This window comes from Vicugna pacos, chromosome 31, assembly GCF_048564905.1.
Source record: "Vicugna pacos chromosome 31, VicPac4, whole genome shotgun sequence".
Lineage (NCBI taxonomy): Eukaryota > Metazoa > Chordata > Mammalia > Artiodactyla > Camelidae > Vicugna > Vicugna pacos.
Window position 1 is genome coordinate 13,453,541 of NC_133017.1, and position 13,168 is coordinate 13,466,708.

The 13,168-nt window shown below is 49.6% G+C and overlaps 1 protein-coding gene across 1 annotated transcript in view; it reads left to right on the plus strand.

Moving 5' to 3' along the window:
• LOC102536049 (polypeptide N-acetylgalactosaminyltransferase like 6) overlaps positions 1–11,136 on the plus strand; it is a 43,090-nt gene extending 31,954 nt beyond the window's left edge. The window contains exon 4 of the mRNA XM_072952487.1: positions 10,978–11,136. Coding sequence (XP_072808588.1) covers positions 10,978–11,136 — 159 coding nt within the window. The remainder of the gene's footprint in view (positions 1–10,977) is intronic.
• The last annotated feature ends 2,032 nt before the right edge of the window (positions 11,137–13,168 follow it).

The following is a 13,168-nucleotide window of genomic DNA, read 5'->3' on the forward strand; positions in this document are numbered from 1 at the left end:
CTCATCAACCTTTTCTCTGCCCTATGTGGAAACATCATTTATTCCAACCTGGTTACTACCTAAACTGCAACTGGTCCCATCTTCCCACATTACCTGACTAAACCATAACCCCCATTTATAAAACGTCTTGCTTGGAAACAGATTCCAAACTTCCCTGAGGCTCTGGAAAAAGACACAACTTCCCAGGAAAAAGCACAGGAAGGACTATCTGGCAGCTGGTGGGCGACACCAGTGTCTTCATCCTTACTCCTGCCCGCCTCACATCTTTACGTGGTTTGCCTGGGCCCTGGGGACACTTAAGATCATTATTCTCGGTCTAAACAATCAGACACCGAGAAGACAGGACTTTTTTTCTTTTTTTTAATATAATAGCAAGTTTCTTTCTCCAAATCTTCAGAACAGTAGACAAAGGAAGGTCATATTTCAGGTACAGGGAAAGAAGAAAATGGGTAAATAGTTCAAGGGCCAGTTACACCCAGTTACATCTGCTCAGTGCAGCGGTGGGACTCGGCAAGAGTGATGGCAGGAGGGAGGGGGGAGACCACACGCACCGGGGTGTGGGCTGGTAAACTGTCATGAAACGTATCTGTTTCCCTCCCAAGCAGACTAGGTCCCTGAGGGCAGAAGTGATGCCTGGACACTGAACGCAGAAGGCAAGTGAAGTGTTTGGAACGTGGCTTAATCCAAGTGAAATGATGAACAGGGCAGACCGTCTTCTAACTTTATACTCAATAATAACCACCTGCTTCTCAGCGGTGGATAAAAATGACTAACTGTGCAGCATATTTCTACGGACCGTGTGATCGCTGAAAAAAACTCCAACTTTTCACCGGTGTTTTTCTTTTCCCTTTGACGGTGGCTTTTGTTTGTTACTCTTTCATTTTGGGACAATTTTAAATGTACAGAAGAGTTGCAAACAAAGTAAAGAAAGCTGACATACACCTTTCACCCTGTTCCTTCTAATCGTAACATCTTGTGTTTGCCACGCTGCCTGTAGTAGATCTGATCTCGCTGGTTAGTACTGGGACCACGCTATTAACTGAACTGCAGACTTTATTCAGATTTCACTCGTTTTTTTCCACTAATGTCCTTTTTCTGTGGCAGGATCCAATCTAGTATGTGAAAGAGCTGTTTCGGCTCCTATAAGCTTTAAATGAATTGTTACAATAGGCCAGGCTCCTGCATAAACGTAGTCGGTCACTTGCTATTTTGGTAAGGAAAGTGCGAAGGGAAACACAGGCTGTGTGGTTTTTTTTTTTTTAAAGCAGTTATAGGAAGGAACCACAAACCTCCAGCAACGAAAGCATGAGAATCCTTTATGGGAAAGCTGTGCCAAGAAGCAGGGCAGCTGGCTGTTCCATGCACTTGACCTTGGAGCGGTTTTCCACCTGCTTCTCTGTGCCAGCCCGCTTCTGGGTAAGCAGTGAAGAGCTCTGGCAGTTTTCGGCTCCGGTAGTTGGAATCCAGCTTTTGAAGGATCCATCACAGACCAGAAACAGCCCGTCAACTAACTGCTGCTCGTTTCCCTGACCAATTCAGCAGGTTCTGGGGGGTGTCAGTGGGCTTTTGGCGGCATCAATGGGCTGTTGGGGGTGTCCCCTGACTCATCGCTCTGTTCCTGCCCTCCATTCCTGTCCAGCTCATCCCAACATGGTCCGCTTAAAACAGGAGATCAGCCCACTGCTGCCCCACTTAGAAACTTTCAATGGATACCAGTTCTCTCAGGGCAAAAATCAAAGTCCTGACCCACACTGTAGATGACCTGACCTGTCCCCTCCATCCTCATCTCTTACTGTCCTTGGACCTGGCTTCCTCTTCTCTGAGCTCGCTGGCCTCAGCACGGCTCCCGACATCCAGGCTCCAGCCCACCACAGGGCCTTGTCGCCTGCTGTTCCTCTCTGCAAAGCCATTGCCTGGCACGAGGTCTGCTAGTTGGTCAGTTTCTGGGAAAGGTGGCCGGTCCGTGAGACCCATTATAGAGAGAAACCAATGTCACAGGACCATCTCAGCAGGAGCTTAACTCTCTAGATCAACCCCTAAAACAGGAAGGATGAGTCAGTTTTTCTCGATCTCGTTTGAGACCCAAATCATGCAGAACCAGAGACATACACACCAAGCCTTTTTGCCAGAACTGCACACCAGCTGGCAGCAGACAGCTTCGCTCCAGATCCCCACGTTCAGAGGCTGCCGTTCTACCGGAAATAATGAAAAAACAGATGGTGTGGATGCTAGAAACGAAGAGCTAAATTTTCTGCAACATTCTTGTTTTGAAAGATACTGGGATTTCCGATGCTAAAAGCATGGCAGCAGGATGGTTTCGTTAAATCATAAAAGGCAGACAAAACATACAGAATAGCAAAAGAAAACACACACAACCTGGATATGATCTTACCTAAAACTGAAGACAAAGACCCCTCCCCCAGGAGCCCCAGAGCAGGGGTTAGTGTCCCCGGTCCCCCAGGCGGCAGCAGGTCTCGTGTGGGAGTCGGTGGAGATGAGGGGGTTGTCGGCGGAGATGAGGGGGTTGGTAGGAAGGAAAGGCGGGGAGTGCTGACAGTTCTACAAGGGCAACTCACAAATCAGCAGACATTCACCCCAAAAGGAGCCAATCCATCAAAGAACAGAACTAAAGCAATCAAACCTGAAATTACAGTGACACTCAAAGACCACGTAACTGCAGATGTGAAGCGGGGCGTGAGGCAGGGCTTCTCGCGTGCACACCAGCCTCCCTGAGGGCACAGCCCTGCCCTCACCCACCCAGAGCCAGGGGAAAGTACTGCCTGTCTTTGAGCACCACCGCAGCACCACGTTTACCTAAAGGTTAGCAGGAGGATAACACTGTGTGGAGGATAACACTGATATGAAATGGACCTGTTAGAGAACAGTGCACAATGTGTAACATTTTTAAATGGAAAGAATTCTTCCAGAAGGTGGGGTACTTCAGTCCAAGACTGCCAGCCCCCCAGATACATGTGCATCTGCTATCAGCCTGGTCCAGGGGGAAAGGTTTGCGGGCTACCAGCCTGAGGAAAAGGCTGGACGGAAGAAACTGACCCTCCTCTTTGAAGATCCAGAAGCTCTTTGGGGGCACCCACAATGATCAGATCCCAAGAGACTGATTCTTCCCAATTGAAATGCACAGAGGCTGAGAACGGCACCGAAACGGCCACCATGAATTGTCAATGAAAACAATATTTGTCACAAGGCTCAGAAACCTACCTGTGAGTAACATTAGCACACCTGGCCTCAAACGCTACGCAGGCATCAAACGTGCATTGGAAACCGCTCTATTGATTTTCCATGATAGAAAATGGGGAACGGAAAAAATGGGAAATCCATGCCATCGGCAAACGCTCTCTGTGCAAGCAAAAGACGCAGGAGTCAGAACTTTGTTTGATGAACTTGCCGTCGGAACAAAGGCTACGAGGATATTTAACCCATCAGGGACGCCGATGGGTTTGGTTTGCCGGAAAGAACCACACTAACCTTCCACGCCAGCTTTCTCCTGGGGACACCCTGCGGCGGAGACGGCGAATATTCGCAGCAGGTGGTTGCCCTGGGCAGCAAGTGCCAACATCCACCTTGCAGGCACCTTTTCTGTCCTTCTGTCACTGATGACCCCTTCTTACCAGCACATTCTTTCTTTTTTCGAGTGATCCCTTGAGTGGGTCGCTGTGGAGTTTTGCTGGCTCTCCTGTCTCCTCCATGGGCCCTTATGTACCGTTACCTGACCAGTCACGTGTTGACTTTCCTTCATCTGGTTCCATCCCCCGGCACCGTAGTCACCCCAGGGGGTGAACTGTGCACCACACAAGACAGAGTTTCGCGTCCACGTGGCTTAAGGGCTCGTGAGCTGTAGTCTGGGTGAGCCATTGCCATCATGTCGAGGGGCAGGCACCTTATTCACTGGCAGTGTGTGGACCAGATCCTAGAGTTCTGGAAACGCGCTCCACTGCTCAGAACAACTTCTGATGAGAGCATGTCTCCACAAACACAAAAGGCCGTGACAGAACTGCCATGCTCCGGTGTTGCCAGGGACTAGCCTGTGCAACCCCCAAAAAACAGCAAAGCCACATGCACCCGTCAGATGAACAGGCTACCTGATGTAAGTGCGTACCAGTGAGCCCATCGCGTGCACACTGCAGCCGCTTCCAAGTTAGAATAGGAGGTCGTTAACAAAGTGTGAAACACCCCCCAGCTTCCCTCGTTCATTTATTCTGCAAACCCGACTGAGCTCGCTCGGCCACACATGAAGCTCCTTGTGCCCTGCTGTGACAAACACAAGGATAATCTGTTCCTTCAGATTCCAGAGAGGCCCTAGTAAGCACAAGGCTCCTCTAATTTCCACTGCAGAGCAAAGGAATTCACGCCTTTTGTGACCTGCTGTTACCTCCAGACCCCTTAGCATGGCTTCTTCTCTTTCATGGATTTACAAAAAGCAAAAGCAACTTCCCCCATCAGCATCACATAAGCACTGTATTTTTTCTTGTGAAATATGCATAATATATAATTTACCTTTTAGCCATTTTTAAGTGTACAGTTCAGTGGCATCAAATACATTCATATCGCTGTGTAATCATCACCATGGTCCATCTCCTGAACTTTTTCATCATCCCAAACTGAAACTCTGCCCTCTTTAAGCAGCTCCCCACTCCTGCCTCCCCCCAGGCCCTGGCGATCCCAATTCTACTTCTGGTTTCTGTAGATTTAACTCTTTCAGGTCACTCAGATAACTAGAACCACACGTCTGTCCTTCTGGGGCTGACATTTTCCACTTAGTGCAATATCTTCAAGGTTTATCCATGTTACAGTATGTATGGGAATTTCATCCTTTTTAAGGCTAAGTAATATTCCATTGTACATACATACCACATTTTGTTTACCCATTCATCCATTAATGGAAACTTGGGTTGTTCCCACATTTTGGTCATTGTGAATGATGCTGCTACGAAGGTGGGGTGTACATTATAGTGAGGTTTGAAATCAGGAAGTGTGGCTTCTCCAACTTTGTTCTTCTTTTTCAAGATTGTGTTGGCTATTCAAGGTCTCTTGAGATTTTATATGAATTTAAGGATTGATTTTTTTTGTTTTTGCAAGAAAGAAATCATTGAGATTTTGACAGGGATCACACTGAACCTGCAGATCACCTTACATAGCATTAACAATACTGTCTTCCAATCTATGAACACAGGGTATCTTTCCATTTATTTTTATTTTCCTTTATTTCTTTCATCATGTGTAATATTTTAGCCAAGTACGTCCATGGGAGCTCTGCCCTTCTGCCCAGGCTGGTCCCAGCTACAGCTCAGCGGGCTTCCCAGGCTCCCCCAAGCCCCTCCTCTTCTGTCCCCACAGCACAGTCTACACGGAGCATCTCACCCTAGCATGCAAGGAGGGACATTGGAGGTTGGCTCTGTTGTTTCTGTGTGTGAGTCAATGTCGTAGTTCCTCTAGAACTGAGACTGTCACCAAACTAGGTCCTGACCTCTCAGCGAGGTGCCAGTCAGCACATGGGACAGCTGCCCCTCTGACTGAGGGTTTGCCGAGGAGGGTGCTGAGGGCCAGGCTTTCACAGCTTCTTAAGACTCTCATGTAAGAGCTGGAATCCCAGGTCCACCGCTGACTTGCTGTGACCTGTCCGTGCCTTGTGTAACAGGCCGAGTGATGGCCAGCACAAAGGTATGTCCACATCCTCATCCCGAGAGTCTGTGACTGTGACTGTCTTTGGAAAGGGGGGTCTTTGTGGATGGAATTAACTTAAGGATCTCGAGATGAGATCATCCTGGACTATCTAGGTGGACCCTAAATCCAGTTACAAGTGTCCTTGGAAGAGACACACACAGAGGAGAGAAGGCCATGTGAGGACAGAGGCAGAGATGGGAGGAGGAGCCACCAGCTAAGGAATGTCGGCATTCTCCAGGAGCTGGAAGGAGCAAGGGTTGATGTCTCCCCTGGAGCCCTGGGAGGGAGCTCAGCCCAGCCAGCACCTCGATTCTGGACTCCTGGCCTCCAAAACCGTGAGAGGATGCATTTCAGTTGCTTTAAGCCACCTGGTTTGTGGTCATTTATTACAGCAGCTACAGGAAACTAATACGCCTTGATTTCCTCGTTGCAAAATAGAAATATAATAGTAACTACTTCCCAGAGCTGTTGTGATGGTTACATCAAAAAGTCCACGGAAAGCACCTAGCAGAGGGCCTGGCACCGCAAGCCCTCCGTGGAACACTGGCTGTTATCATTTGCTGCCATTGAAACCCCGGTGTGCACTGCAAGTGGATGGAGGAGGCAACACATTACCTACATCATAAGACAGGCAGTGGTCCACGCAAAATGCTGCTTTTGCAGGAGGCAGCTCTCCGTTGGTTTTTTGCTTGTTTGTTTGTTTTTTAGCAAAAATGACATGCATTCCAAAAAGCACATTCTGGGTTCCCGTGTGTCCATGTGTCGGGGGAGGGGAGGCTCTACCCGTGAGCACGGGCCACCTGGGCTATCGAGCGAGGAGATTCTGTATCTGTGCACACATACCTTTTTCAGGATAGCCCACAGCTTTCACCTGATTCCCGAAGGGAAGTTTAAAATCACTTACAAAATAGAATAATACTGACAGCCTTGAATGAAAAAATTAAGGCCAGGCTCAAAACATAAACCAGGCAAGCATCATATTCAGCTGGAGGGCCACCTGTGGCTCAGAAAGTCATTTCTGGAGCTTTGCCTGTGACCTGATTCCAGCAACAAGAGGAGATGAGTCAGGGTCTGGGGAAGGGGTTTGAGGGGTGAGTGGCTTTGAGACCCCAGCAGTCTCCTGAATCGGCCTGGCACGTGTGCAGTGACAGAATGCAAGCACTGAGTGCATCCAACCAAAAGGTCGAGCAATAAATTACTTTGAGATCATTTGAAAAATTCAATGCTTAGTGAAGGCTCTTTGTAAAACCCTAAGGTCAACTGCAAAAATAATAATGAACAACTATCACCCTGACTCCCCTCAGCAATCAGCAGAGAAACTAGCTAGAAACACAATTAACCTTGTTCTTCATTTAAAAGGCAGTCATTGACTAAGTACTATATGTTATGGACTGAATTGTGCACCCCCTCACCCAGGCAAATTAATAATTTGAAGCCTTAACCCTTCAACAGTGTAACTATATTTGTAAAGAGGGCCATCGAGGAGGTAATTAAAGTTACAGGAAGTCATGAGGGTGGGGCCCTAATACCATGGGACTGGTGTCTTCAGAAGAAAAGGAAAGACGTCAGGTGCGTATGTGCACACAGAAAAGGGCGTGTGAAGATGCAGTGACAAGGCAGCCATCTTCAAGCCAAGGAGGGAGGCCTCGGAGGAAACCAACCCTGCTGACACCTTCATGTCAGAGTCCCAGCCCCCAGAACCGTGAGGAATGTGATGGCAGCCCTAGCTGACGGATTCACTGTACCCCAAAACCATGCCGGTGTTCAAGCACAGCTTCTCCCCAGGAGAGCCTCACTGGCTTGAGGCAAAGTGGCAGGATCCTGCAAGAAACAGAACCCAGCCCCTCCCTGGCCCCCTAAAGCCACCTGACACTAACACAGACCCGCCAGACCCCCACCTGAAACGGGCCTGGTTTGGGCTGTGCATGGGCCCAGGCTCGCCGGACCACAGCGGGACTGAGGAGGGCTTCCGTTCAGACCTCTTCTGTCTTGTTCTGCAAGGTTTTGCCTCGTGCTCTTGTTCTGTTCTGCTCTCTTCTCAGGGAGTGATCAAGTCTCGCTCTCTCCCAGGGGAAGGATAACTTTTGGCTCTTGGACACCCACCGTTTACACCACAACCTCACCAAACCCCAGTTAGCACCTTCTCAGAACCATCTTCCCGCTGAGCCTGTCATGAGTAACTACACTCACCGTTAAGAGGTTTGGGAGGAAGAAGCCAAAATGCTCAGATTAGGCAAAGGTGAGATGATCATTCAGAAAGCTGACCGGGGCATCCACGCATTCTGAGATTGTGACACTCATTTTTGCATAAGATGGAGCTCCAGGCAGGGTGTCACTGGTTTGGAGACAGAGCAGCTGCCTTCTTTTATAGGAGATATTCCTCAGGTTTCCCTATTCGTTTTGCACAAAGTTCCCTTGCTGCAGGACACGCTGACGGAACGCTGGTCAGTATGACTCAGAATTTTAAAGCGAGGCCCCCAGAGCTCACTATTTCTGTTCCCCATCTGTTCGATTTTGTGTCAGGAGGTAAGAAGGAGGGTGGAAGTATTTTTTTTTAACTACCACTCAGTTTTGTCTTCTGCAAAATGGGAATGCTATGGCTTCATAATCAAGGGTCCAGAAAGCAATAGATCAGCAAAGAAGTTATACCATGAAATATTTCACAAATGTTACAAGTTAGTATCCAAAATGCAATGACATTTTTTACCTTTTCTTTTCCCCCTTAATAACCCATGTCACCTCTTTTAATATGCTGTGTTTAATGGGGATGAAATTGATGGCAGAAAATTCAGACCCTCAATGATCTTACTTGAAAATAAGGACAATTTGCTGACCTTCCTTAGAAGGAGAGCTGTGAAACTCAAGAGTGAGGTGAAGAGAAGCTCCTTCTCTGGAGGGCTCATCCACAGCAGCTCGTGGGTCTCAGGGATTGTGCCGCAATCTCGTTCAGGTTAGGGGGGCGCACCCTTCTCAGAATTAAGCCTATGACCGTGACTGCAGGTCCTCATTAGCCAACGGGCCTGAACTTGACGCAAGGACTTGACACCTGTTGGACAAGCTTCTACACCTGCCCACGTTGCAGCGATGCGAACTGAAAGGAAGAATCACTTTTTCTGGCCCTCGTGCTGTGTGAGTCCTTCCTCAAGCACTAAAAAGTTGCTATCTTTTCAACGTCTGTGGCTTCTGCCTCCGGCCCTGGGGATAATGTCAGAAGCAGCTTTGCTGATTTACTGGAGCTGGAGCCAATCTGGGATCTACTGGCAATTCGTAGGTGAACGTGAGCCCTGGCAGGAGTGTCTGTATTCATTAAGCGGCACTCCAGGAGGGTGACGGGAATATTCAGTGTCGAGCTACTGGGGGTGCACAGTGGGGTGCACAGTGGGGTGCACAGTGGGTGTGCAGTGGGGTGCGCAGTGGGGGTGTACAGTGGGGCATGTGGGGATAGGTGTACAGTGGGGTGTACAGTGGGTGTGCAGTGGGGTGCACAGTGGTGGATGTACAGTGGGACATGTGGGGATAGGTGTACACTGGGGTGTACAGTGGAGTGTACAGTGGGGCATGCAGTGGTGAGTGTACAGGGGCTGTGCAGTGGGGTGCAGACTGGGGTGTACAGTGGGACGTGCAGGGTGGCTGCACAGTGGGGTATACAGTGGGTGTGCAGCAGGGTGTGCAGTGGGGCCGAGTCCGAGGAGAGGACTCCAGGCCACGTTCTGAGTGACGGTGCAGGAGGTGTGGTGACAAGCCCCGCGGCTTGCTGCCTAGTCCGGGGTTCCATCCCACAGTCTCGGCCGCACGGGGGCCATGCAGCTTCCACAGCCAAGAACCAGCTGCTCCTGAAAGTTTTCCCTTCAAAGCAGCACCCTGGCTCGTAGACCCCGGGGCACGCGAGGTGCGTGTGCTGTTTGCAGCATGGGGAGTGATGCCTTCTCTCCACAGATGACTCGGATTGACTCCCAATTTTCAGATGTCCTCTTGGCATGTTTTCCTGCACACATTCCCGAGCTCCCCCGGCAAATCTTCCCTCACACCTCATCCCCCTCCTTTTGCACAGCTTCGGCTTCCTGACCTGAGCTGCGTGAGGTGCAGGGGGAGAGCCAGGGCAGGAGTATCCCTGCACACCTCCTGAGCTGCTCCTTGCCCTCCACACAGGGCGTCTGCCTTCACGTTTCTGACACACAACATGCTTTTGTCTCACAACACACGTGTGCGTAACTCACCACCAACGTGAAGAATGGTCACCCGAGCTTTCAGAAACCTCTGCTCGGCCCGGCCAGCCAGTCACCCAGCCAGCCGGTCACCAGCTTGCCAGGCCGCTGCCCCATTCCGGCAGTGCACTCATGACAGGATCTATAGCAAACCTATTCCTTCCTTGACTCTATGAAATTACACCAGCAAAACTTACCCCCCCGCAAATTTATACTAAGAGTTCAAATTTTTTAATTTAAGTACAGGCAGTTACAGTGTGTCAATTTCTGGTGTCCAGCACAATGTCCCAGTCATGCATATATGTACATATATCCTTTTCATATTCCTTTTCATTAAAGGTTATTACAAGATATTGAATATAGTTCCCTGTGCTACACAGAAGAAATTTGCTTTTTTAAATCTATTTTTATATATAGTGGCTAACATTTGCAAATCACTAAGAGTTCAAATTTATACTCTTGTGTATTCATAAGATCAAAATGGCTCCATATTCTCTGCTTTGCAAAGGAAATACCTGGCTCTGATGGACACAAAAGGAGGTCTTTCCTAGTCAATCGCATAGGGCAGGCAGCTGTAGCAAACGCACACATTCTTATGCAGAAGGATGAGGCTGGAACTTCTCTGATATCATACACAAAGTTTAACTCAACATGGATCAAAGACCTAAACACAAGGGCTAAAATTACAAAATTCTTAGAATAAATCATAGTAGGAAATCTTCATGGCACTGGATTTGGCAATGGTTTCTTAAATATGACAACAAAAGCAGGCAATAAGAGAAAAAAATAGATAAACTCAACTTGATTAAAAATAAAAACTTTTGTGCATCAAAAGACACTACCAACAGAGTGAAAAAGGCAATCTACAAAATAGGAAAAAAATGTTTGCAAACCATATATCCAAGTACTCCTACAACTCAACAACAAAGACGACGAACAGCCCTAGTCAAAAACAGGCAAAGGACCTGAATGGACATTTTCCCAGAGAAGACATCCAAATGCCCTGTAAGCACAGGAGATGTTCAGTGTCACCAGTTACTAGGGAAATGCACGTTGAAACCGCGATGAGAGACCACTTCACATCCACCAGCACGGCTATGGCCAAAACCGGAAAACAAGCAGCGCCCGCAAGGGTGTGAAGACGTCGGAACCATCGCTCTTCGCCCCCGGGGGGATGCAAAACGGTGTGGCTGTCACGGAAGACAACGTGGTGCTTCCTCAGAAAGGTAAACACGGAGAGACCGCATGAGTCAGCAATTCCACTCCTGTGCAGAAACCCAGAATTACTGAGAACAGGTATGCAAGCAAGCATTCATACACCCGCGCTCACAGTACCATTCACAATAGCCAAGAGGTGGAAACAGCCCGTGTCCATCAAAGGGTGAACGAATAAACAGAAGGTGTTGGATAGATAGAGACACTACTTACAATAGAATATTACTCAGCCTTAAAAAGGAATGAAGTTCTGCTACATGCTACAATAGGACTAAGCCTTAAAAACACTGTGCTACGTGAAGTAAGCGTGACACAAATGGACGTGCACGTGGGACGTCTCACAGTCTATTGGAAATGGGACGTCACCACATCTACCATCACAAGGGATCCAGAGGCAAAAATAAAGCAACACACGAGGCGACGCCCCCATTTCTGACCACTTACAGGGCGCGAGACCACGGACCTTGCAGGCAGCTGTCCCATCTTCACGACTCTGGTAGGCACGCCTGTCCTCGTCTTAGACATCTCCTGCTGGCCCGGAGGTGCGCCAGGGCAGCCAGGAGGCCCGGGGCCGCTTCCCCGGGGGCAGCGGGAGCCGGGGCGCCGGAGTCTGCGGGGGGGGGGGGCAGGGGGAATTGGGCAGGGGGGAGGGGCGCGGGCGGGCATGCGCAGAGCCGCCGTGCGCTTCCGGCCGCAGGTGCCGGTGGTCAGCACCCTGGGTCCCCGGGACGCCCGGGTGGCGGAGGGCAGCGCGGTGCAGACCTCCATCCTGGGCACGCTCCTGACCCAGGGCCCAGGGGACATGGCGCAGCGCCCTGACCAGGACACAGAGATGTCAGACCACAGGGACAGGCTGAGGACCTGGGCCTGCGCCCTGCTATCTCAGGCTTTACGGGGGAGGCCTTCCCCCAGGACTTCCCCGCCAGTGAACTCCAGTTCTGCAAACGAGCACCACGACGCTCGCCCCCACCCCCTTCTCCCACCCTGGCCTGGCCCCCAGCCTAAAGGAAGATGCTTATTCTCTGCCCCTTTCCATTTATACCAAATAAATTGTTACAGAGTCCAAACTCCTTCTGCTTCACCCGCCACAGGCCAATAATTGGGAGGTGAAGTGTTGGGGCAAGGAAAAATGACTTTTTTCAGAAAGCCAGCAGGCTGAGAAGATGGGGGACTAACGTCCCAGAGAACCTGCTTCCCCAGGTCAGAACTCAGACTCCTTCTATACTGAGAATGAGAGGGGGTGGCTGGTTGTTGCAAACACCACTTCTTGGTGTGCGAATCCTTTGTTCTCGCAGCTGTCCTCGTGGGTCAGGGCACGATGGTCCTATAAACCTCCAACAAGACAAATGCTATTCTCTGTTCTGCAACTTTTTCTCTCTGCAGGAATGGAAAGTGTTATTCCTGTAAAGGTCAGAGCCTTGAGAGTGGGCTCTCCTGTGTGGTTCAGGCTCCAGGCAACACCTTTTACAAAAGGTGCAGAACCAGCATGACTGAGCACAGGGTTAGAGCTGAAGGACCAGATCTAACATGGCGTCAGATTTGTTCTTCCCTGTTATGAAATCAAAGGTGAAGCTTCTCCTGCCCCACCCCCATCCTGTGTTAAATGCCTGAGAGGAATCTTGCAGAAGGCAGGGCCACGCATACCGTTTACACATCGTAGGGCCCCGGTGCCCAGCAGCCCGCACACATCAGGGACCAGGAGATGGAAGACGGGTCCACCTGCTGCTTGTGGCTACGCCCACCGCTCCCCCAGCTCCACTTCCTGAATTCCTCGACTAAATGTTATTACTAATTGGGCAGGGATGAGGTCAGGGGTTCATTTATTTTTTTTATCTTTTTTGTCCCCTGACTAAAAGAAAGGTTACCTTGGTTTTCACCCTCAGACATGGATGTAGCCACCTTTTTTTGTATGTTGTTATGTTTGGAGCAATTGTGATGGATGAGGCATATGCTCGGTGTGGAAAGAGTATGACGTCGCCATGCGATTTGCAGATGGGGAGGGAGGCAAGCTACTGTGTGTGTCTGATTTCTTAATTTACACTATAGAGTGAATTCTTCACACAATG